Below are 27,656 nucleotides of genomic sequence, written 5' to 3'. Positions count from 1 at the left end.
ACAATAACATGAAAAGGCAGTAAAATGATTTAGAACCCATCTTTTGAGTACTAATCCTTGAACCAAGTTATAAAAACTTTATCTGTGATCCAGACATCCTAAATGATAAGCATATTAATTTATAGCTTAAAACATTCATCCTAACTTTAGAATTAAATCCTCAAAGTCGAAGTTATCATTTACTGTTTACTGCTCATTTTAGCAGCATATACTTAACTTATAAAATACAAATGGGCTATCAATTCACATCCAGTTTTCATGCCAATTTACAGATCCACTCCTATGGATGTCTAGTACATTGTTTTAAACATTTTCAGAGTCAAATCATAAAATCATGATTTATTAAAAATCACACAAGACAACATGTTCAAATCTGTCCTGACAGAATTTCATGCAACTTAGAAATTAAACTATTATTTTTATATTGATCCAATGGCTGTGAGACCACTTCCATTAGAACCATATGTGTCTTAGAATTCATAAGAGCTACTCCTAGCATCCTAACTCACTGCATATGATTTAATCCAGATTTTTCTTGTTGTAAACACCAAATCTGTCACAGTGACAGCTTTGAAACATTTTTTTGTAAAATTATAAAATGATTGCAAATAGTCTTATTATCATATGGGGATTTTTATACACTCATTACACTTGTTAGAAAACACTTATATATAGTTATTTAACCATTTATAGAAAAATTAAATACAAAAAAAATCCCAACAGTAACATCAAAAGTACTGACCCTAACTTTTTCTTTCTTCCTTAATCATATGCAATCATTGATTAGTAAAAACCTTAATCTACCTTCAACAAACCATCAAAATAGTTTCAATGCTTCTTAAAACAGCATATATATAGACTTACAAATTTATGATTTCCTAATTTCACAAACCACAAAAACCATTACTAAAAATTCTTTGAAGAAATCTTGGATTCTAAGATGAGAGTAGCTAAAACGCTTACCAAGTTTCTAGTTCTTGAGGGGAAAATAGGAATAGAATTAATCTTGTATGAAAGGATTTCCCTTTCCTAGTGGCTGGATCCAAAAGTATGAGAGGTAGAGAGCTTGAGAGAGTTTTTGAGTCTTCTAATTTCTTTGAGAGAGTATGAAGAAGAAATGAGATGGAACTTATCTTTCTTTTGATGTGTGGACCTGTGGGTTTGAGAAAAGAGACTCAAGAGAGCTTCTAGTTCTTTCCTTAAGAGAAAAGAGAGCAAAGTGATGTGAGAAATTTTGATTTGTTTGGACCTGTGGGAATAGAGAGGGAGAGGGCTTCTTGGATGTTCTAGTTACTTTGAAGAAGTCAAAGAAGAGATTAGGTGGAACTTGTTCATTGCATGGCCGACCAAGTGTTGGTCTTTGGGATTTAAGAAGATAACATGTGTCAACATGCATGATATTTTGGCATTATATGTGTTGAATTTCCATTGGTTGCATGTGTGGGTGGAATTTCCACTATAACATCTCATGCATCACACCTAATTAAAAACCAACTATGTATCTAATAACTTAAACCACTTTATATAGTTTGTACATACTAAGTGTATATATATAATACAAATAGCCATTTCAATTATTTATTATCTTTACAATTCTTATTCAATGACATTATAAAATAATATTTTTATTAAATACTCTTATATTAATTTTATATAGCAAGTGACTCAAATAATAATTAACAACTTGAACACATAGGTTAACTATAAAGTTGAGTCGGGGTGTTACATGACCTTAAAATCACTCGGTGGAGTTTTGCCTCGATGGTTTTTCCTATTCGTAAACAAATCACCTATGTCAAATTTGTTTTCACTGCATTTAGTATAATTGGTGATTTGTTTATGTTACCATGCTATTGTATGTAATTGAACCTAATTAATTTACTTGGGTAATTAATTAATTTGCAAGGGATTAATACATTTTTGCCCTAACAAGTGGTATCAGAGCGGGCACACTCTGATTTGGTTTTAATCTTTCATGTATGATCTATTGACCCCCGTTGTCATCCGTTGTCATGGAAACTCGTGATTGTTTGATTTGCATGATCTTGTGTAGAATGATGATGATGATATTCAAAATTCCTATTGCAAGCTTTATAATTTTTGTATAAAATCTCTTAAATGTTTTACAAAATTAAAAACTAATTTTAAAAAGGTCGAATTTGAAAGAGATGAATTGATTGCAAAATTGGATGAAACTAATAATTTGAATGAGAAATTTAAAAATCAAATTTCATCTCAGGTGGACAAAATTAAGAGTTTAAAAGAGCAACTAGTTGAATCTAAAACCGAAGTTGAAAATTTAACTAATGCCAAACTTCTTGTTGAGCCTAACTTAGAAGAAAAAGATTTTTTATATTCCTCCATTAAAAGGAATAATGAAGAGTTGAATGCTAATATTGCTAGGATAGACAAAGGTAAACAATCTGATGCTAAAACTCCTCCTAAGTTGAATAAAATTTTGAATTTGTTCCCATTGTCATCATTGTCATATTGTTGGTCATATTATGCCAAATTGCCCTAAGTTGTCAACCTCTAAGGTTAGACTTCCTTTTAGGAAGCCGAGTAGCTCTAAAATTAGTTATGTTTGTCACCATTGTGGTGGTTTTGGTAACACTCGCCTTAATTTTTTCAAGTTGTTTCTCATAAGCAAGTGTCCAATAGGTCTCATTTTTTGTCTAAAGGTTTTGTACCTATTTTTGGCGAGTAATTAAAAGTTTTAAGCTTTTTAACACAATTTTAGGGGAATTCTAATTCATCTATGTCTTTTAGTAGTCATACTAGGACACGTGCCTTTTCATCTTCATGGCCAAAGACTCGTGTAGTGTGGGTGATGAAGGATCCTAAGACTTAATTGTTTGTCCTCTGCTTTAATTCTTTCTATCTAAAGTTGGACTTTCTTGCTTGATTTCTTATTTGTTTTTAAAATCATGCTTTCATGCATTTGGATATAGTTTTTATGCTTTATAGTTGTTTGCTTGTTTTTGTTTTGTTTTGTTTTTTGTTTTTTGTTTTTTTAAATTTTATAGTTTTTGTATTTTTTAAAAAAAAAACAAATGAGAAGAAAAAAAAAAACAGTGTGTTTGTGTATATTGATACTTGTGTACCCTTGATGGTCATTAAAACAAAGTTTTTTAAATTTTGTATCTCTTGTAGCTTAGATGAAGATTTTAATGCACAAGTGAACTTTGTGGCTCGTGTTGATGATGAGTATGATTAAGTAATCTTTTATACTTAATACTCATACCACTTTTTTTGATGGATAGGACTAGAAAATCCTAAGAAAAAAGCATAAATAACCATCTCACCACTAAAACCTGCTAATTATATATAACATCTGTGTGCTTCAGCATAACAAAATTGTGATGTTTTGGCTTACATAATTGGGTATTTCTTTTCTTTCTTATATGCCCATGCATGCTATGCTTAAAAGAAAAATATGCAAAAAAAAAAAAGAAGAAGCAAAAAGCAAAAAGAAACAAAATGCTTCTAAAATGGTTGCAAGCATGTTTCTAGGAAATGTGGGAGTTATAGGATGTACCTCGAAAGTGATAGTCCCCATTAAACTGTTATGATTGTGTGTGAGTGCATTTGATTTTTTCATGTCTCAAATTTCATAATATGAGACACTTATGCACAAATGTGGGAGTTATAGGATGTATCTCGAAGGTGATAGTCCCCATCAAACAGTTTTGATTGTGTGTGAGCGTATTTGATTTTGTCATGTCTCAAATCTTCATAATATGAGACACTTATGCACTCTTGCTATATTTCACACACAACACGCAGATTCTTTGCTACTCTTGATACATGTGCAGGTACAATGTGATTTGGCTATTATAAGGAATACATGTATTGATAAATGCTCACTAAACTGTCTTGATTTGTTTTTGAAATATAAAATTAGTTAGACTTGTTTAGTGTGTGTGTGTGTGTTTTGGATATATGAATGCTTTGCATATATGTTAAGAGATGTTTTGAGAGCTTAACTTGGTTGAGTTTCTTGCTTGTTGCACTTATCTCTTTGTGTTTTTTCCTCCTTGAAAAATTCCTTTTGTTCAAGCTAGACAACTTCTTGACAGATCATCGATAGATTCCATTTCTATCGAGCTTTCTTTCTTCAGCCTCGATAGAATCTCGATAGATTTTCGATCCATTGAGATTTTTAGGTTTCTTCTTGACAGCTTCTCGACAGATTTTTGATCCATTGAGATTTTTAGGTTTCTTCTTGACAGCTTCTCGACAGCAATCTCGATCCATTGAGCCAAAATATTGTGCTCTCTATTTGCTTGACACATCCTCGAAAATTTTTCGATCCATCGAGGTTTTTGGGCTTCACCTCGATAGATTCATCAATCTGTCGAGATCCTCTTGCATTTTTTTTCTTTGTTTTGCATGTTTTCCCTTTGTGCCCATAGTCTTTTGTTGATGACTCTTTTTTCGCTCCATGTGGCACTACTTCATTGGCAACCCATGCCATATCAACATATTATTGATTTTTTGCGTAGATCTATTTAAAACCCAAAATAAGCTCATATTTCATTCAACTACATGGATTGGGCTCACATGACCCGTGAGGTTCTTACTTTAAGAGGCGGATTCATGGTCCACATTTCCTTTTCATCAATTGGGATCATAACCCATGATATCATCAATATCAACATATGGATCGAGTTCACACAATGAATCAAAGCCCACGGCCCATATTACCTCTCTCATATTCATGGAAAGCAGCTTTTGCAACAAAAGCCCATATTCACACAAAATGATAACAAAACTCAAGGTACGTCATCTCATCTTCGGCTTATGATCCAAGCTCATGAGTCTCTTTGGGGAAACTTTGGGAGTTGTGGTTTGGAGGGCCAAGAAGTATGCTCAGCAAAGTTCTAGCGGTTTAAAGTTGATAAAAGAAACATGTTGCTTGGCGTGTCTTCTCCAACTCTCTGAACTCTGACGAGTCCGTGTGTAGTGGGTAACATATGGTAAGCATCTCTTATCACATAGCATTTAAAACGATAAAACTCCCCATTGCTCTTTTCTTAAAACTTAATATTCATCATATGACAAATACTCAATATCTCCACCCATCTAACTGATGAGAACATAACTGTTTATTCAATCCCTAGCTGTTGCTATACAAATTTAGAAACTTCTTTATATTATTCTACATAAATCTTATTACTACTTTTAGCAAAAATTCAACTCAAACACATAGCCTAATCTGATTGGCTATCTTTAATCTCTAACTATATACAAAATATTCATGATATCTCTAATACCCAACTGTTGTCTGCCACAATCAGACCATATATTTCTCTGCCAACTGCCAGAGCAGAGCATTAAATACTCTTTTTGCTCACCAAGATTAAGTCACAACACAATGAGACATTGACTAAATCTCTAAAACTTCATTAACTTTCAACCAATCCTTCTATTACTTGCTAAAAATGTTTTGAAATAAAACTTTGGACCAAAAATACAAACACCCAAAAAATGAAACATTTCTAGCAAAACCCTAACAATGTATTCAACATTTGACACTTGGCTGGAACTAATATCATCAGCCTTTCAATGCTCAAATCCCATCAGCCTGACATCTAACCTCATCTGCTTCTACCCTAAGGCTGCGTTTGGTTTAACGGTAAACCAATTTCAGAAATGATTTTCCCCGTTTGCGTGTGTTTGGTGAGCACAAAAAATTTGGTCAACTGAAATTGTTTTCCAGTTTGACCGTAAAACAACCCTTACACGCTGGAATTGGTTTACCGTTCCTATTTTACCTTCAAATCACGTTTTCCACGGAAAACAGAGAGAGAGCACGAAGAGAGGAGAAAGGGAGAAGTGAGGGAGACAGAGAACGAAGAGAGGAGAAAGAGAAAAGTGCCGACGAGCTCGCGCCGGCGAGATCGAGCCCCAAGCCCAGACGAGCTCGCGCCGGCGAGACCGAGCCCCAAGCCCAGACGAGCTCGCGCCGGCGAGACCGAGCCCCAAGCCCAGACCGAACCCCAAGCCCAGACGAGCTCGCGCCGGCGAGATCGAGCCGCGAGATCGCTACCACGCCGGCGAGCTCGCGTTGGCTAGATCGAGCCGCGAGACCACCGTCCCAAGCCCAAACCCACCTCCGTCGTTACCAACTGGCCGCCGTTACCGATCTCTCTCCCTCAATCTCTCAATCAATCCGAACATTGATCTCTGATTTTGTTGTTGTTGTTGCGGTGGTGTGGGTGGTGGTGTTTTGGTGGTTTTTGTGTTGTGTGGTGCTGGTGTGTGGGTGGAGGTGGATTTTTCTGTGGCTGCTGTGTGGGTGTTGTAGATTTTTTTGATATAAAATTTGTTTGGAAGTTGAGAAAATGTGAGAAATCAGTAAAAAAATTTGCATTTTCAGAATATTACCAAACACCTGAAAATATTTTCCAAAGTATTTTTTAAAATGCCACCAAACACCTAAAAATATTTTCCTTTCCGGAAAATATTTTCTTTTCTTGAAAACATTTTCCGGAATTGCTTTACTGTCGAAACAAACGCACCCTAAGTAACAACTATCTTATGACAGTTGTGACAGTTGTCTCATGATAGTTGTTACAAATTTTCCTGGTAGTTGGGATATCCTTTTCAGAATAGTTGTGACAGCTGACCCATCAGCTTGAGTATTATTGATTTTTCTTCATTTGGCTAAGAACCAAAACCAACTAAGTAACTATATTTTTCTTGCTAAAATACTTTCCTTTTCTGCTTCTCTTTCCCCAGCAGCTATTACCCAAAACAGCAAGAACACCTTAAAGCTAAACATACCATTTTTGGCCAAATCCTATGATGAATTTTCTAAAAATTTTATTCCTAATTGGGATAGATTTTAACTAAGATTATTTGCTAAAATACCCCCTTAAACTCAGCTAAATAGAACCCTTCATCAATACATCTCAAGACAACCAAGGGAGAAGAACAACTCTTTCACAAACTTCTCTATTCTCTCGCCCTCTAATAATCTTCTTAAGCCCTTAATGAAATTCTGAGCTCTAAGTTTTTAGTTTCTAAACGAGGAACTAAACTCTTTTGCCCTTAACTCATAAATGCCTTCATAAGCCCTTATCCATTCTCTGGCAGAAATACCCAGTAGCCCCTGCCAAACACTTTCTCTCTCACTGCCCATACTACCAAATGGCTCACTACTTACTATATGTACTCTCTCTAAGCTACATATACTCTCTCTAAGAACACGCCCCTAGCTCTCAAATACTCCCTTACTCCCCACTTATGAGCTCTTTATAAGTTCCTGTCCATCCCAGAAGTAAATCCCAGCAACATTGCTAAATACACTACAACACTATTACCTCTCTTATACTTATTCTCTCACTCTTCATATTTAGAAAGTACACATATCTTACTGCTCCTATCTCCAAATATCTAAACACATCTTCATACTCTTTTCTTACAAAATCTTTCCTCTTGGAAAACAATTTTTACAACTTCTCCAACGATTATAATCTTATATTTTTACTATCTTTAACCTCCATATCTCTCATACTTCCATATATCATACATATTACAAATACTACATCTCACAAAACATCTATATCTTTTACCATCTCCACACTTCTCAAGAGATATCAAACACTAATAATAAAAACCCTTCTCATGAAAGGCATAAACTTCTAATGCTAAAGCCCTTTTCTTCAAAGGCACCAAGATCTCATATCAAAGCCCTTCTCATGGAAGAGACAAATCCATCTTACATAAAACCCTTCTCTTAGAAAGCATAAATACTCCATACAAAAGCCCTTCTCATGGAAGGCAACACTATTCATAACTTCACAACAACTAAAAGAGCATTGTCAAGGGGAAAACTCATTTAAGTGCATGATAAGAGGGGCAAACTTAACCAGCCCCTACACATAGCTAGACATACTCTCTCTCCCTCCAGTTGCACCTATTTTTCTCCTTCAATCTTGAAGTTATCATGGAAACTGCCTCTCTACTGCTGGGGTCACTCTGCTGAGATGTTATCAATTCACAGAAGCTGTACAGTTAAGGCTACAAACTATACAAAGATAAGTGACTTTGTTTCCATATCTTTAAATATACATCATTGAGTACATTATTACTTCACATTTAAATACATATTATTTTATTCCAACTACTATTACAACTATTAATCAAAACTATTATATTAAACACATATTACATATTTATTCGACCATTATCGTGATTCTTAAACTTTAGCTTTAATGGCTTTGTAGGCTTAAAAGTACGCCGGTAGCCGTTGGACCATGTGGCCCAATGTTGAGTTCCGGACGCAACTCCCCAAACGAACTCGGGTCTAGCAAGGTCACCCCTCCAACGGACCACACGTGGCCGAGCAACCGAAAAAGGCCCCCGAACACCTCTTGTTTTCTTCTTCTTGTAGGTCTATGGTTCCTTATTCTCCTCGTTCCCTCTATGTCAATTTTCTGTTTGTCTTCGATTAAGTTTTTTTCTTTGGCTTTTTAGGCCATTTGACAATTGTGTCTAAAAGGGGGAGAAATTTGAGAATTGAATGTCATTCTTTAGGGGGAGTAATAGACTTAGGGGGAGAATTTCATGTTAAAGGGAAGAAAGTTTTTGATGTAACTAACTTAGGGGGAGAGTTAGTTTGATACACTTTGATATTAATATATATATATATATATTTATATATTGTGTTGTATATCTTTTGGTTTTGTAACCATTTACATACATCATGTGTTGTTTCTATATTTGATGATGATGTATGTGTTTCACTCTTTATCTCACACGTGTTGTTTCTTTTCTCTCTTTATACATATGTTTCTTGTTTAATTAACTTGTCATTATTTTCCACATGGTACATTGATGTGTTTTGTTTAGTGTTTTTTAGGAAAGACAAGTTAAAGCCAAGTCAAGATTCCGAACCTTTTTCTTGCAGTAACTTTTAAGGCTCAGATATTTTAGACTAGGGTTATTTATTTTGTAATATAACAAGTGATTATGAGCTTAGTTATTTAAGACTTCTCTCATGATTATTTGTTTTGTTGTGGTTTTGTCACAGATTTCCAAATGGGGAGATTGTTAGGGACATATTTTATGTAATTGGCTAATTCTTTGACAAAATGTACTTTACTTGTAATTGGGTAAATCTAAGATGAGTTTAGTACTTCAAGAAACAAGTGTTCAAGTCAAGTGCTAAAGTCATGAAGATCTAACCAAGAAACAAGTGAAGAAAAAATTGTTCATTAAAGCTCGACAGCAATCTCGACAAAAAAGATTTCTATCGAGATTTAAAGTGGAAGTTCGACAGAAGCTCGATACATACAGAATCTATCGAGACTACGAGATTCAAAATATAGCTAAAAACGTTTTATTCTACAAAGACTATTTATTTATAGGTTTGTATAATCCTTATTGGACTAGGAAAGCCCAAAGTTTGTGTATACCTATTTGGAATAGGAGAGCCCATTGAGCTCTTATTTAAACAAGGAGGTGGAAAAAGAAAAACCTAACCCTAGAGAGCTTTATAAGGTTTTCTTTTCGAAACCCTAGCCTCCTCCCATAGAAGAAAGAGTTCTTGCTGCGTTTCTTGTACGCCTTTGGGTTCTGTAACCAAACAAAGTCTCTTACACCATCATTGAAGATCTTATTGCTGTTTTTATGTGAAGCTGTTGCAAATCAACTACATCAATTAAAAGGTTGTTGTGGAGTTAGTTACGTACTGAGATTCGTGCAAAAGAGTTAGTCACGTACTGAGATTTGTACATCATTGGTTAATCGCGTACAAGGATTCGTGCATTGAACAGAAAGATTGCCGTTATAATACAAGTCAAATTAGGTATTGGGGTAAAGGTTCAACTATAGGTTGGTATTTTGGGGTAGGTCAAAGGGTTTGGTAAGATTCTTTATACTTGTAACCGCTTGTGATTGATAATAGTGGATTATTGGGAGTTGCGATCTTAAAATCACCCGGTGGGGTTTTGTCTCAGTAGTTTTTCCTATTCATAAATAAATCACCCGTGTCAAATTTATTTTCTGCTGCATTTAGTATAATTGGTGATTTGTTTGTGCTATCACGCTATTACATGTAATTGAACCTAATTAATTAACTTGGATAATTAATTAATTTGCAAGGAGTCGATATATTTTTGCCCTAACAATAATGATCTTCTCTACTTTTTCTTTTTAAATTCTTTCCCATTTGATATAGAGCGATTGGGATTTTTTTAATATTAATTTTGTTTTGTCCTTACTAGATTGTGGTTTCTTTAATTTGTTAATAAGTTTTTTTTTTTTTTTTTTTGAGGAACCTGTTAATAAGTTGATCAGATGTATACAATACACAAGGTGTCACGCATGGGGTGGCACGTTTGAAGCGCACTCATCTAGTAGTTTATTCATCTAAATATATTAATAGATACTTAATTAGATACTCCATATTCACTTTTAATATTGTAGCACAAAATGTCGATACGTCATTGGTAAATGGTCAGTCAATATGGGACTATAATTTTAAATTTCAAAATGTGTCTCATTGTATGTGTAGATACTTTTGCAGCTTTAGGCCCATCACCGATACCACACTTTTAGTTACAATAACTACTTAAAAAATGCTAAAATCACATAAGTAATTTGTAAAAATATTGTAAAATAGTTTGTATATATATCTTTTTATTTTTTATTTTTTATATGCATATATGTATCGTTACTCTAAAATAAAATACAAAAAAGGGACAGAATTTTACATTAGGAAAAGAAATGATCTTCACTATATATATTGTTTTACATTAAACTTGGACAGTTGGTCTAAGAAAAATAGTGTAGAAGAAAAGGAAAAGAATAAAAAAGAAGATCTCATACGTGGCGCAAAATAAATGGTTGGTCGTGCTGACCCGCATATTCCCAAATTAACAAGAAAATCTCTCCTATCCAAATTAACGGTAAAAAAATATTAAAAAAATTTGAGTAGCTCGCTCTCTATTTACTATGCCTTTAGCTACAGTTAAAAATTTAGTTTATTTTACTATTCAGATTATTTTTACTATTATTTTTGATCCATTTGCACTTTTTAATATTATTTTTGAGTTATATTGTACCATTTCAGTTAATTTTTACTTTTATTTATATAATTTTCAGCAAAATTTTTTTTTAATTTCATTAAAAAAAAAACCATCCATATTTCCCTCCTATTCTCATTTCCTGATCTCTGTTTTTCTTCTCTCTGTCTCAAGTCTTCAGTTTGGTTGAAAATGGCGAAGAAATCCAAAGAGCGTGAAGAAGATGAACTCATTTCTTCTCTGGTATCGAACAAGCGGAGAAAAGCAAAACGCGATACAACAAATTCCGACGTTTGTTTCTTCGGAAATCCACTTTCGGCCGCTGAAGCCCGTCGCAGATGGCCCCACCGCTACCAATCAACGGTTGCTCGTCCTCCCTTACCCTTTTCACTACCTCATTGCTTTCAAAATCTCCAGTTTTTATTTTCATATACAAAAGTGTTTGTTCAATTTTTTTGCTTCAGAATAAGCTGAAGAGAGTTGAGGTTGCTGGGAGCAAAAAAGGGTCAGTTTCCCTTTAACTTTTCTGCATTTCTAATCACTAAACTATTAAAAAAAATTCATTTTTTCTTCCTAAAAGCTTAGGAATTTAAAACAAACTTCTTAAACTTTGGGGACAAGAAACGAAAATTCATACAGTTTTAGAGAAGAAAACAATATTTTTAGCCATATTAGGATTATGGGTTTGAGGAATTTGGTTGGTGAAATGTGTGCAGGGGATCAAACAGTGAAGAGAAGGAGGTTTGCAAGCACGATGCCACTATACTCAAGCTAAGATCGATGGGTGTATTTATAATCTTAATGATGATGCTTATGTCAAGGTCTACTCTCTCTCTAAACATGCTTTTGTTTTTTTTATTTTTTATAATAGGTAAAACATAGCTTAACCATGCCTGCGACATAATAATTATATAACGAAAAGGTACATGAGGGGAAAAAAAAAAAAGACCCAGAGAAAAATAAAGATAACTTAGAGGTCTACATTCACACTAATGATAATTTACATTTGATGGGTATTAATGATTTGGAGGTGATTGGGTGTTGTGATTAAGGGTTTGGATATCCTTGGGAGGTTTGGCCATGATGGTGAGGTGATACCCTGTGACCAAGAGAGTTCATGCTTGCAAATTATATTTTTGCTCTACTTGAACTTCCGTGAATTATTGTGTTAAAGTAAGTTTTAAAAGCTTCCATGTTATGTAGGCCCGTCCACAGGTCGATCCGGGTCGGGTTTGTGCCCAACCTGAAACCAACTCGATCACTTCGAGTCTATTATACCTAGACCCACCGCCGACCCACCGAAGGCAATGGTTTAGGTCTCTGCTGGTTTTTGCTGGATCTGACTGGATCTCGAAGAGATCTTGGTGGATCTCAACGAGATCAGGCCGGATCTTGAAGAGATCTAGGCAGATCTCAACGAGATTGGACGGATCTTGAAGAGATTAGATGCGATCTTGACGAGATCTCACCGAATCTCGACAGATCGAACAAAACCAGACCGACGAACCACTCTAATTGGTGGAGAATAGCAATTTTCAGTGTGTTTTCTGGTCGGGTTGGTTGAAAATTGGTTTTCTATGCTCAAACCCGTCAACTGACTTGTCGGTCTCGAGTTTTGGGGGCGGAGACCCGCCAATGACTGTCGTTGACGTTGGGTTAGACGGTTCTCGGGTTGGATCGGCCGAGTTGGGTGGGTTGGTTGAGTACCGGGTTTGGTTGGACACCCTTAAATTGTTATGTTAGATGGCCTTGTTTGGGGTTGTCTAAATTTATTTTAAAATGTGTCTAAGGGGGAATCCAATTTTTGGGTTTTTCATCCTACTATTGAAATTGTTGTATGATAATTGTAGTTTTAATGGGCGTTTTGGTTCAAGATTGTGTATGTTTATTTATTTATTTTCTAAGATGGGTAATGAAAGACAGAGTTGATGGAAGTCATAGAAATATGTGAAACTATAAAATAGACATGGCACACAAAGGAGATAAGATGAAGTGTTGCGTGTGGTTTGCTCTTTTGACTTCAATTACCATATGGAGATGTGGTGTTGCATTAAATTGATTTTTATGAGATTACTAGTTTTGTCCCTTGATTTTATAGTATGTTCTGACTTAATTATTTAGTGTGGCTTTTGAATATGCTTGTAATTGTGAATTGATATTTATGGCTACCCAAAAAAAAGGTTGATATTGCCATATTGGTACGTTACAGTATAAATCCATGCTGTGATCTTTTCTTTCTTTTCATTTTTTTTTTTTTTTGTGGTTTTCTAATTTTTTTATTATTTAAAATTTTTTAGTCCAACTGAATGCATTTGGAAGCAGACAATATATATTATAAAAGAGAGGTGCTACGTTCACAACATTTTTACAACAAATCATAGGTGGTTAGTTGTTATTGGTTCAAATTTGAACCTAACACTAAGATTACTTTTTTGCCCCAACAATAACAACCAGTAACATCCTGCTACTTAGGATTTGTTGTAAAAATGTTGTGAAAATGTTGTGGACATATCATTTCTCATTATAAAATGGTTTCTATTCACTCACATCATTGACCTCTTTGATGCTTGAAACTATAGTTGTTAGAGCATCCATAGTGTAGTTTGCATTCTTTGTACAGTGCATGGTCCATTTTATGTCTTTGATTGGTCTACTATTCATTTGGAAAATGAATCATCAGATGGGGATTTGATTTTTGACTAGGGACTGTTTTTCAGTTGTCTATATTCATATCTATCTATTGAAGTGACAAAAAAGACTTAAAGGTTTTTGATCTTTTTGTTCTATTTGCAATTCAACAAGTCCTGTGACAAAATTGGTGCATAAGATGTACCAATCACAACAAAATTTGGAGAAAAGGTCATTTTGAATTAGTGCATTTCTATTGTTATCTGCTAGGCATTAATCGGAATATTGATGAAAACTCTTTATCCTATTGTTATCTTAGCTCTGGGCATTGTGAAGTTCAAACTTCAAACTGATGGAATGCGAGGGAGGTTTATTTATTTATTTTTCTTAAAGTGAGGGAACCCAATTTGCTTTGCAATTGGACTTTGTGCTGCCATTTGAAACTATTGCATCCTCTACCCTACCTTTTTCTTCCACCAACTCTCCCCCTCATGGCAGGGAGTGCTGATCGCTCTATGTTGATTTGAATTTTTTGACACATTCTTCAAGATTGCTTGATTATGCAACATTAGATAATGTTCCGCCTGATGCACGAGCACTTTACAATTTCATTTGGAAATAATTTTAATGTTTTCTGTTGTATATAGTATTTATTTTTTCCCAAACTATTGTCAAATGCTTTAGCTCCCTTTTCTTAATTCATATTTATAATTTTTCTTATTCCAAAAGTAGTTCCAAACTGTTGATTGGCTTTTGTTTACTAATATTGAAGTTCTTAGGCATTCTTAGAAGACCATATTATATTATAAATTTAATATTAAAAATAATATGTAAAAAAACTGGTACTAAATCGCAATTACAGTATGCAAAATAAGGTATAATGAAAATAGTTAGTTTCCGAATTGATGGAATGCCATTTTCTTTAATTAGCTTTGTTAGAGTATCCGTGTAATTATCCTCAATGTTCATATTCAAAATCCTAAATGTTCATATTCAAAAAAATTTTAGTATTTAATATATTTGTGAAGCAAGCTCCCAAGCATTCAAATAAAGTATAAGGAAATTCAAGAAAAAAAAAACATATGGTATAAGGAAAATTACAAAAAAAAAAAAACTAAAAGATTTTGTACCATACCAAAAAGAAAAAAAAAAGATAAAGATAAAGATAAATCATTCCACAGTTGATCAACACTCTAAATAATAATTTTTATCTTAAATATTAATAATCCACTTAATAAAATACAATTTATAAAAGAAAAAAAAAGTGAAAAAAAAAATTATCCAGTAATTGATTACTTAAAAATAAAGTACCATATAAAAAGAAAAAGATAAAAAAAAGACAAAAATAGATCACTCCACAGTCACACTAATAACTATCTTAAATATTTATTGTTCACTTAATAATATAAAGTTTACAAAAGAACAAATTTTTCTACCCATTACTTTATTTCTTGAAACTGAAGTATCATACACAAAGAAAAAGAAAAAGAAAAAGAAAAAAAGATAAATCACTCCACAGTCCACATTCTAAATACTAATTACTATCTTAAATATTTATAATCTACTCAATAATATAAAATTTACAAGAAAAAAAAGTGAAATTTTTTTTTTACTCTATATTTGATTTCTTGAAAGTAAAGTACCATATAAAAAGGAAAAGATAAAAGATAAAGATAAATCACTCCACGGTCCACACTCCAAATACTAATTACTATATTAAATATATATAATCCACTTAACAATAAAAAATTTACAAAAGAAAAAACAAAGTGAAAAAAAAAATTCAGTACTTAATTTCTAGAAAGTAAAGTATTATATAAAAAGAAAAAGAAAAAGAAAACAAAAAGATAAAGATAAAGATAATTCACTCTATTGTCCACACTCTAAAAACTAATTACTATCCTAAATATTTATAATCCACTTAATAATATAAAATTTAAAAAGGAAAAAAAAAGTGAAAAAAAAAATTTACCCAGAACTTGATTTTTTGAAAGTAAAGTACTATACAAAAAGAAAAAAAAATCACTCCACAGTCTACACTCTAATACTAATTGCTATCTTAAATATTTATAATCCACTTAATAATATAAAATTTACAAAAGAAAAAAAAAGTGAAAAAAATTACCAAATACTTGATTTCTTGAATGTAAAGTACCATACAAAAAAAGAAGATAAAAAAGATAAAAATAAAGATACATTATTTCACAATCTACAATCTAAATATTAATAACTATCTCAACTATTTATAATCCACTTAATAATATAAAATTTGCAAAATAAAAAAAATTTACCTAGTACTTTATTTAATGAAAGTAAAGCACCATACAAAAAGAAAAAAAAAATTAGATAAAAATAAATCATTCTAGTTCACACTCTAAATACTAATAACTATCTTAAATATTTACAATCCACTTAATAATATACAATTTACAAAAGAAAAAAAAAGTGAAAAAAAAAATTTACCTAGTATTTGATTTATTAAAAATAAAGTACCATATAAAAAGAAAATGAAAAAGATAAATCACTCCACAATCCAAACTCTAAATACTAATAACTATCTTAAATATTTATTATTCACTTAATAATATAAAATTTACAAAAGAACAAATTAGCCTAAAAAAATTTTATCCATTACGTTATTTCTTGAAAGTAAAGTACCATACAAAAAAAATTAAAAAAAGAAAAAGATAAATCACTTCACAGTTCACATTCAAAATACTAATTACTATCTTAAATATTTATAATTTACTCAATAATATAAAATTTACAAGAAAAAAAAAGTGAAAAAAAATAATTTACTCAATACTTGATTTCTTGAAATTAAAGTACTATACAAAAAGGAAAAGATAAATCACTCCACGATCCACACTCCAAATACTAATTTCTATCTTAAATATATATAATCCACTTAATAATAAAAAATTTACAAAAGAAAAAAAAAGTGAAAAAAAAATTATTCAGTACTTAATTTCTAGAAAGTAAAGTACTACACAAAAAGATAAAGATAAATTACTCTAAAGTTCATACTCTAAATACTAATTACTATCTTAAATATTTATAATTTACTTAATAATATAAAATTTACAAAAGAAAAAAGAAAGTGAAAAAAAAAATTTACCCAGTACTTTATTAGTTTATTTTTTGAAAGTAAAGTACTATACAAAAAGAAAAAAAAAAAGAAAAAAAAATCACTCCACAGTCCACACTCTAATACTAGTCTCTATCTTAAATATTTATAATCCACTTAATAATATAAAATTTACAAAAGTAAAAAAAAAGTGAAAAAAATTACCTAGAACTTGATTTTTTGAAAGTAAAGTACCATACAAAAAGAAAAAGAAAAAGATAAATTATTTCACAATCCAAACTCTAAATACTAATAACTGTCTCAAATATTTATAATCCACATAATAATATAAAATTTACAAAAGAAAAAAAATTTACCTAGTACATGATTTCGTGAAAGTAAAGTACCAAAAAAAAAAGAAAAAAAATTAGATAAAAATATATCATTCTAGTCCACACTCTAAATACTAATAACTATCTTAAATATTTATAATCCACTTAATAATATACAATTTACAAAAGAAAAAAAAAAGTGAATTTTTTTTTTTACCTAGTACTTGATTTATAAAAAATAAAGTACCATATAAAAAGAAAAAGAAAATAAAAAAGACAAATCACTCCACAGTCCAAACTCTAAATACTAATAACTATCTTAAATATTTATTATTCACTTAATAATATAAAATTTGCTAAAGAACAAATTTTTTTACCCATTACTTTATTTCTTGAAACTGAAGTATCATAGAAAAAGAAAAAGAAAAAAAGAAAAAGATAAATCACTTCACAATCCATACTCTAAATATTTATTACTATCTTAAATATTTATAATCTACTCAATAATATGAAATTTACAAGAGAAAAAAGTGAAAAAAAAAATTTACTCTATACTTGATTTTTTGAAAATAAAGTACCATGCAAAAAGGAAAAAATAAAAGATAAAGATAAATCACTCCACGATCCACGCTCCAAATACTAATTCACAGTCCACACTCTAGATGCTTATTACTATCTTAAATATTTATTATTTACTCAATAATATAAAATTTACAAGAAAAAAAAGTGAAAAAAAATAATTTACTCTATACTTGATTTTTTGAAAGTAAAGTATCATGAAAAAAGGAAAAGATAAAAGAAAAAGATAAATCGTTCCATGATCCACACTCCAAATACTAATTTTTATCTAAAATATATATAATCCACTTAATCATAAAAAATTTACAAAAAAAAAAAGTGAAAAAAATTTACTCAGTACTTAATTTCTAGAAAGTAATGTACTATACAAAAACAAAAAGAAAAAGAAAACAAAAAGATAAAGATAAAGATAAATCACTCCACGGTTTATACTCTAAATACTAATTACTATCCTAAATATTTATAATCCACTTAATAATATAAAATTTACAAAGGAAAAAAAGTGAAAAAAATTTTTACCCAGAACTTGATTTTTTGAAAGTAAAGTACCATACAAAAAGAAAAAAAATCACTCCACAGTCTACACTCTAATACTAATTGCTATCTTAAATATTTATAATCTACTTAATAATATAAAATTTACAAAAAAAAGTGAAAAAAAAGACATAATACTAGATTTCTTGAAAGTAAAGTACCAAACAAAAAAAGAAGATAAAAATAAAGATAAATTATTTCACAATACACAATTTAAATACTAATAACTATTTCAAATATTTATAATTCACTTAATAATATAAAATTTACAAAAGAAAAAAATTTACCTAGTATTGAAGGAAAAATTCTGGTTTTGTATCTCATACAAAACACACAGCGGAAGCAACAAACAATGATCTATTTCATTCATGATTGATAACGTGCACAAAGTAAATTTCAGAATTTAAGAACAAGATAGCGTACCTTGGTGTGGAGAAATTCAAAATAAAGATTAGAAGCACTTGAGAACACTTTTAATCTTCACTCTAATTCCACTTTACGCCCAAGATGTGTGGTCTCTCAACTCGGGCCAAAGGGAGAATGAAAGTGTGTCTCACACTCTCTCACACACCGTTTCTTTTCTTTTCTAATCTCATCTAATACAAATTATGTATGTTTCTCCCTTTATAACTAATCGATTATCTAATGGGCTTACCAATGGCCTTTCCAATTGAGCTTTAGTATGTGGCTTGGAGTGGGACCAAAAGGGACTAATAAGACACTAGCTCCAATGGCCTTGGGCTTTTCCGTTAACTCTTGACAAGTCCAAAGTTACCATTAATTATTTTTAATACCACTATATAAATATAATTGCACTCTAGGCCTTATTAATAAATTATATCTTAAGACTTTATTGTACACGTAACCCCTTCATAAAATATTCGTAATAAAACAAAGTCATAAATGTAGATCGCCACTTTGTAAATTACTACATCTTATCCTTGAAAGTACCCGCTTAATTCTTTAAAGTTATTCATTATATATTTATGAAATCTAATTTCATAAATATATACTTTAGCAATTTCTTACTAAAGTGGTTAGGCCTAACTCTCTCGAATAATCAACCCATTAAACTTATCTCAAGGGAATATTTTATATCTCCATCAAGAGACTATGAATTCCATCTTGAGAATATATGTTCCATCAACACTAAATGTGGCTGCCCAACATACTGAGGTTTTGACCGTCACTTTAGATCTCACTCCTAATATATCAAAGCAACCCACACCTCATGATCAGGTCCATTATTCTCTCAGGATTAAGAGTTCATGCAAATAGAAGTCGTGAGATTTATTATTCATTTGACAGTCACTAATTATGAGAATAATAAATCTCACAAATGTCCTGTTCAATATGTCTTAACTCTTAAAACATATCAACATATCAACTAGAAGTCACCACTTCCATGATCAAGACAAATCATCTTGGTTGACACGTTATAGTCTTCGCAGATGAAATGCCCAATTTCATCACCGACTACGAATTATAAATTCTGAGTTTACAAAGAACTTGTGATTTACATCTTCTGTGACTTTTCACATAAATCACATACAATGCATCTCATGGACTATATGATAATGTCCCATATTCATGTTACCATTATTTTAGATAATAATAAAATAACTTTATCAATCACAATATTAAGTCATACATCATGTCATACATAATGTCATACATAATATCATACATAGCATCATACAATAGGATTTAAGAGCACTAATCCTAACAAGTACTTGGTTTTGTGAAAGTAAAGTATCATACAAAAAGAAAAAAATTTAAATAAAAATATATCATTCTAGTCCACACTCTAAATACTAATAACTATCTTAAATATTTATAATCCACTTAATAATATACAATTTACAAAAGAAACAAAAATGAAAGAAAAAAAAAATTTACCCAGTACTTGATTTCTTAAAAATAAAGTACCATATAAAAAGGAAAAAAAAGGAAAAAGATAAAGATAAATCACTTCACAGTCCAAATTCTAAATACTAATAACTATCTTAAATATTTATTATCCCCTTAATAATATAAAATTTACAAAAGAACAAATTTTTTTACCCATTACTTTATTTCATGAAACCGAAGTACCATACAAAAAGAAAAAGAAAAAAAAAAAAGATAAATCACTTCATAGTTTACACTCTAAATACTAATTACTATCTTAAAAATTTATAATCTACTCAATAATATAAAATTTATAAGAAAAAAAAGTGGAAAAAAATAATTTAATCTATACTTGATTTCTTGAAAGTAAAGTATTATACAAAAAGGAAAAGATAAAAGATAAAGATAAACCACTCTACGATCCACATTCCGAATACTAATTTTTATCTTAAATATATATAATCCACTTAATAACAAAAAATTTATAAAAGAAAAAAAAAATGTGAAATTTTTTTTTTACTTAGTACTTGATTTTCAGAAAGTAAAGTACTGTACAAAAAAAAAAAAAAACAACAAAAAGATAAAGATAAGGATAAATCACTCCATGGTCCACACTCTAAAAACTAATTACTATCTTAAATATTTATAATCTACTTTGTAAGTGCACAATTGCACCTGGTCCCAAGAACAGTTACGGGCTCAGGCCCAATGAGCCTTAAACAATATAATTTGTAGAGCGTGGGCTTGAAACCCAGGTTAGAAGCGTTGGAGGATTAAATGACAAGCCAAAGATTGTAAACACTTGAAAAACAACAAGGAATACTGTAAGTCAACCTGCTCGGACGTAAGCCGAGAACTGTTCTTATATTATTTCTCTCTCTTTTTTCTCTTTCTATTAGGTTACAAAGAAGGGATCCCTATTTCTCTTCCAAGTTGCTCCTTAAATACTCCTCTTTTTGATACTTTGTACACGTGTTGCCCCTACTCCCCCTTAGCCTAGATATTTCTTTTCTCAGTGCATTTGAATAGTAACTTAAGTTTCCTTCCATCGTTCAGTGTCACTTCCCCATTAATGCGGCCGCATGGTGAGGTGTAAGTGCCTTTAATGTGGAGGTGACAGCCTTTATCCTTGGTGTTTCTCTAACACCGGTGCTTCTAGGACATTCAAGGGCTTACCCCTTTTATCCATTGGTTCTGACCATGTCATTGCCTAACGTTTATCACGAAGTCCCGGGTCCTCCGGTGTCCGTCCGAAGAGAAATTCACTCTCGGCTGGATCCTCGTATCCTCGGCGTATGGGCCGACCCGTAATACTAACAAGTTCTAAACTCAAGAGCAGGTCGGCCTTCCTTAGCACGGCCCAAAGGCCCATATCTCCATCAGAATCTTTTTTACTCCCCACATACTTAATAATATAAAATTTATAAAGAAAAAAAAAAGTGAAATTTGTTTTTACCCAGAACTTGATTTTTTGAAAATAAAGTACTAGACAAAAAGAAAAAAAGAAAAAGAAAATATAAATATAAATCACTCCACAGTCCACACTATAATACTAATTGCTATTTTAAATATTTATAATCCACTTAATAATATAAAATTTCCAAAAGAAAAAAAATTTACCTAGTACTTGATTTCATTATACTAAAGTACCATACAAAAAGAAAAAAAAAATTAGATAAAAATATATCATTCTAGTCCACACTCTAAATACTAATAACTATCTTAAATATTTATAATCCACTTAATAATATACAATTTACAAAAGAAAAAAAAAGTGAAATTTTTTTTTACCAAATACTTGATTTCTTAAAAATAAAGTACCATATAAAAAGAAAAAGAAAAAAAAAAGATAAAGATAAATCACTCCACAGTCCAAACTCTAAATACTAATAACTATCTTAAATATTTATTATCCCCTTAATAATATAAAATTTACAAAAGAACAAATTTTTTTACCCATTACTTTATTTCATGAAACCGAAGTACGATACAAAAAGAAAAAGAAAAAAAGAAAAATAAATCACTTCATAGTCTACACTCTAAATACTAATTACTATCTTAAAAATTTATAATCTACTCAATAATATAAAATTTACAAGAAAAAAAAGTGAAAAAAAAAATTTACCCTAACTTGATTTTTTGAAAGTAAAGTATCATACAAAAAGGAAAAGATAAAAGATAAAGATAAATCACTTCACGATCCACACTCCAAATACTAATTTCTATCTTAAATATATATAATCCACTTAGTAATAAAAAATTTACAAAAGAAAAAAAAAAGTGAAAAAAAATTTACTTAATACTTGATTTCCAGAAAGCAAAGTACTATACAAAAAGAAAAAGTAAAAGAAAACAAAAAGATAAAGATAAATCACTCCACGGTCTACACTCTAAAAACTAATTACTATCTTAAATATTTATAATTCACTTAATAATATAAAATTTACAAAGGAAAAAAAAGTGAAATTTTTTTTTACCTAGAACTTGATTTTTTGAAAGTAAAGTACCATACAAAAAGAAAAAAAAAAGAAAAAAAATATAAATCACTCCACAGTCCACACTATAATACTAATTGCTATCTTAAATATTTATAATCCACTTAATAATATAAAATTTACAAAAGAAAAAAAAAGTGAAAAAATTACCTAATACTTGATTTCTTGAAAGTAAATTACTATATAAAAATAAAAAGAAAAAGAAAAAAAGATAAAGATAAATTATTTCACAATCCACATTTTAAATACTAATAACTATCTCAAATATTTATAATCCACTTAATAATATAAAATTTACAAAAGAAAAAAAATTTACTTAGTACTTGATTTTATGAAAGTAAAGTACCATACCAAAAAAAAAGAAGATAAAAATAAAAAATCATTCTAGTCCACACTCTAAATGCTAATAACTATCTTAAATATTTTTAATCCACTTAATAATATTAAATTTACAAAAGGAAATAAAATTTCCTGGTACTTTATTTTTTGAAAGTAAAGTAGCATATAAAAAGAAAAAAACAAATCATTTCACAGTCTACACTCTAAATACTAATTATTATCTTAAATATTTATAATTTGCTTAATAATATAAAATTTCCAAAAAAAAATTGAAAAAAAAAATTTACCTAGTACTTGATTTATTGAAAGTAAAATACCATACAAAAGAAAAAGAAAAAGAAAAAGAAAAAAGAAAAATCACTTTATAGTCCACACTCTAAATACTAATTACTATATTAAATTTTTATAATCCACTTAATAATATAAAATTTACAAATGAAAAAAAAATTGAAATACAAATTTACACTGTACTTGATTTCTTTAAAGTAAAGTACCATATAAAAAGAAAAAGAAAGAAAAAAGATAATGATAAATCACTCTATAGTCTTGGAAGTAAAGTACCATACAAAAAGAAAAGATAAAGATAAATCACTCCACAATTCACACTCTAAATGCTAATTACTATCTTAAATATTTATAATTCACTTAATAATATTAAATTTACAAAAGAAAAGAAAAGTGAAAAAAAATTACTCAATACTTGATTTCTTGAAATTAAAGTACCATACAAAAAGAAGAAAAAAAAGATAAAGATAAATTACTCTAAAGTCCATACTCTAAATACTAATTACTATCTTAAATATTTAATTATAATCCACTTAATAATATAAAATTTACAAAAAAAAAAAAAAGAAATTGAAAAAAAAATCTACCCAGTACTTTATTAGTTTATTTCTTGAAAGTAAAGTACCATACAAAAAGAAAAGATAATGATAAATCATTTCACAATCTACACTCTAAATACTAATTAGTATCTTAAATATTTATAATCTACTTAATAATATAAAATTTAGCTGCACAGAGCTTTAATCTTTTTTGAGGATAAACGGTAGACACAGAGGTTTAACCTTTGACGTACACAACTGTTGGGATGGGTTAGACATTGTAGGTTTTGACCTACATATGGGTGGAGAGTTCAGACTTGAGTCATAAATCATAATGGTTGGACTTGGGCTTTTTGTCTATTTTGAGAAGGTACTCATTTGTTTTCAGAGAATTAAGTTTGTTTGGTCTAATTGTCAATCTCAGCCTATATCAATAGCTAATAATAAAAATAAGTTACTATGAATTTTTGGGTCATAGTTTAAAAACTTAATGAAAAAAGTTTTAAAAACTAAATGAAAACTTAGAGCGTTACATGATAGAATCCCATACATTCCTACGTGAGGTCTCTATTTTTATATATAATATTGAATATTGATTGTTAAGACAACATCCAAGCCCAACAACCTACTTGAGAAACCTGCATTGTCTACGAGCAATAAGATGTCTCAACTGGGAAACAAATTACAAGTCTTAAGACTGGGATTTCAATTTTCGTACTGATTTACTTGTAAATGTAATTTAAGACTCTTCATTGTTAAGACTTTCATTTTTTTACTTTCTCTGTGATAACAATGAGGTTGCTAGGGAACCTTAGTGACTGTTTGGATTGCGCTTGTGTCTGGGGGTTTGGGCATTTTTTTATGAGTCCCGTGTATAGTTCACGAGACCCGCAAGTACGAATTTTAGCAAAAATAATTTTAAAATGTGTCTCATAGTACTATTCACACATTTAAAAATTATTTTGTTACAGTGTTTTCAGTTCTTAATTTTCAGTAATAAGCGGTATTCAAACAGACCCTTAATTTGTACCCCAAGAGGGAGAAAGAAGATTTGAACTTAAGTTTTCCATACAAAGAGAATTGGATGATATTATTAAACCACAAAATTCTTGGCATTAGATTTATATTTATTGTAAAGTGCTTAGGTTCCCTTTTACTTTCAGTTTTTAAAGAAAAGAAAAACAACCATCCTATTCATATCTATGACTTGGTTTGTTGGCCTTTTAAAAAAAAATGTCTGATAGTTGGAAACAACTGAATATTGTTAGCAGGCTATAAATTACCGTGAATGATCTTGACTTTGACAAAAAATGAATAGCTGGATTACCTTTCTTTCTTTAATTCACTCATCTCCACCGTGAGAGATTGAAGATGTCATTCCCTCTAATTTCCTGTAAAAACTGAATGATTCAAACTCAATAAGTCTTCTGTTGGGGAATAAGTTCTAATCTTAGATTGCTATATGCAAATGTAGTAGAAACATGGTGAGAGAGAATAATGGGCTGTGCTCATGGTAAATGTAATAAGCATGTGATATGATTGTGAGCTTCCTTTATATTAGGATCTTTTGTGACTCTTAGAGCAAACAAAATGCCACCCTTATCCCCACCCAAAATGTTTTACTATAATGACATGCTTTCTCTTTTATCCTCTAGAAATGCAATACAATGGCCAAATGATATACCACCTTAATACCTTGTCTTCAATCCAATAAAAAAAAGGTTCTTGTCCCCTTTAGGTACAAGCCTATACGGAATTCACAGCCTATTCAAAATGGTTTTTTCTTAATTAATTTTTTTTATACCAACCCTAATTACTTAATCAGCCTAGATTCTTGGTCTTAAGGTCTTGTCACTAGTGTTATGCTAAATCTTGTCTGAAATTTGTCGTTTTCCTTTCTTTGGTTATTTGAAATAAGAAAATCATACATTGCCTGCCTTTGGTGTACGTTAACAATTTCAAAGATTTGAATGATTTGATTGAATTTTGGTCATGAGGTTCGTATGGTACTAGTAATGATTGGGGGGGGGGGGGGGGGCAAGGAGGCATACGATTATCTTGACCTATACGTGTTTCCAATTTGAGCATCATAAGCTAAAACTAATGGAAGCTATATACGTAGCCAATCTAATGGCCATAAGATTAAAGAAACATTTGGTTGCTGGTTGTTGGCTAGATTGTTAACAGCTTGCCTACTCTGCTCTGTTGGCATGAAGGACTTAGGTGTTCCTTATCTTTGTGTAATATATAGATTGGGGACTAGCAGTTGTTCAAACTTCATTTTCCACATAGTGATTTTGAGCTATTGCAAACGGGTTTCTCTAAAATTGGTGGCATGCAAAAAACTACAAGGTCCATTAGCTTGCCGTCTAGACTACACCCCAATTCTCATAAGATTGGGGCAGAGCTAAACAAGCTTAAGACTTGGGAGTTGTCATCACTTTCGTCAAAAATTCCTTTGGGAGCCGAAACCATGCAAATGGGTTTGGTTAGGCTTACAGAATTGTATAATTGTGTTGAGGAGCTAATTCACACTCCACTCACCGAACAAGCTCTTCACAATCATCGTGGAAAGCTAGTAGAAGAAACACTAGATTTGTCTTTAGGATTGCTAGATGCATGTGGCACTGCAAGAGACTTATTTTTGATCATGAAGGAACATGTGCAAGAACTTCAATCGGCGCTACGTAGGAGAGGTGGAGAATCAAGCATTGAAAGCAATATTAATGCTTATATCTGCTTTAGAAAGAAGGTTAAAAAGGATGTTGTCAAGTCCCTTGGAGCATTGAAGAGACTAGAAAGCCATATGGGGTCCTTTACCCAATTGGATGGAGATAGTTATTTACATGTGGTGATTAAAGTGCTTAGAGAATTAAGCACCATCACTATCTGTTTCTTTAGGTCTCTCATGTTGTTTCTGTCAAAACCAGCAATGAAGACCTCTAGGGGATGGTTACTGATGAAGAAATTGGTGTCCACAGGGTCCATAAAATCTGAGACAAGCCGCAAGGTTTTCAATGAGGTAGGGAGTGTTGATCATGCTCTCTATTACCTCCATGGGCAGGTCCCAAAAAATGGTACCAAGGTTCATGTGCAATTGACTCAGAAGAGATTAGGAACACTTAATGATGGCATTAAAAGTCTTGAGCCTGGATTGGATGGTCTATTTAGGTGCCTAATCCAACATAGAGTGTCCCTGTTAAATATCCTAACATATTGAAGATGTTAGAGCTTTGAAAATTAAATTTAATGCAATTTTTAAAATAAAAAAAAATTTAATGCAATTCAAAAAAGTGCAATTTAGTTTTTTCACCTTCATTTTTTCAGTGTAGATGCATGATTGGCAATTAATTTTATGTCCATTGTCTTCTTATAATAAGTAGAGATGGAGGGACTTGAATCTAAGTTCTTTCCTTGTGAGAGAGTTAAGTAATGGCATTGAGTTACAAAACCCTTCACTTATATCTCTAGACTACATAAATATAGAACTTTAAGTGATAAAAGATATTCAGTTATGGAAATAATCTAGTTGATGTCTTGAAAATTTAATGGATAATTAGAGAAATTGAATACAAATTTTGACAAAAATGAATAGAAAAAAAAAAAAAAACTACGTCACTTTAACGTTTCCGTTTATACAACTTATTTCACTTCTATTTTTCATTACTCACAAATTATTATCTCAACAGATAATGAAAATAGTTGTGGAATAAAGTATCACAAATACTTAATTCTTTTTTCCCCTACAGAATGAATTTGTAGGAAAAAAATGGTTATATGTGGTCCAAACTTTCTCATGTTAATTTTTAAACAGCGACAAGTAAATAGAGTACTGAGGTTTGGTACTTTGGTCAAATGTTCAACAGAAACAATTAAAAAAAAATTCCTATACAGGTCCGTGAATAACTTATTAATATATAATGAATAAATAT

The 27,656-nt window shown here is 30.8% G+C and overlaps 1 protein-coding gene across 1 annotated transcript; it reads left to right on the top strand.

Annotated features, from left to right (window-relative positions):
* Positions 1–26,197: 26,197 nt before the first annotated feature.
* Positions 26,198–26,944, top strand: LOC142625535 (uncharacterized). Its single transcript, XM_075799172.1, has one exon. It carries the CDS (start codon positions 26,198–26,200, stop codon positions 26,942–26,944), a length of 747 nt encoding a protein of 248 aa, XP_075655287.1.
* Positions 26,945–27,656: the final 712 nt, after the last annotated feature.

Source organism: Castanea sativa, chromosome 2, assembly GCF_040712315.1.
Source record: "Castanea sativa cultivar Marrone di Chiusa Pesio chromosome 2, ASM4071231v1".
Taxonomy (NCBI): Eukaryota; Viridiplantae; Streptophyta; class Magnoliopsida; order Fagales; family Fagaceae; genus Castanea; species Castanea sativa.
The sequence above is the reverse complement of the archived record's forward strand: the minus strand, read 5'-3'. Positions and strand labels throughout refer to the sequence as shown.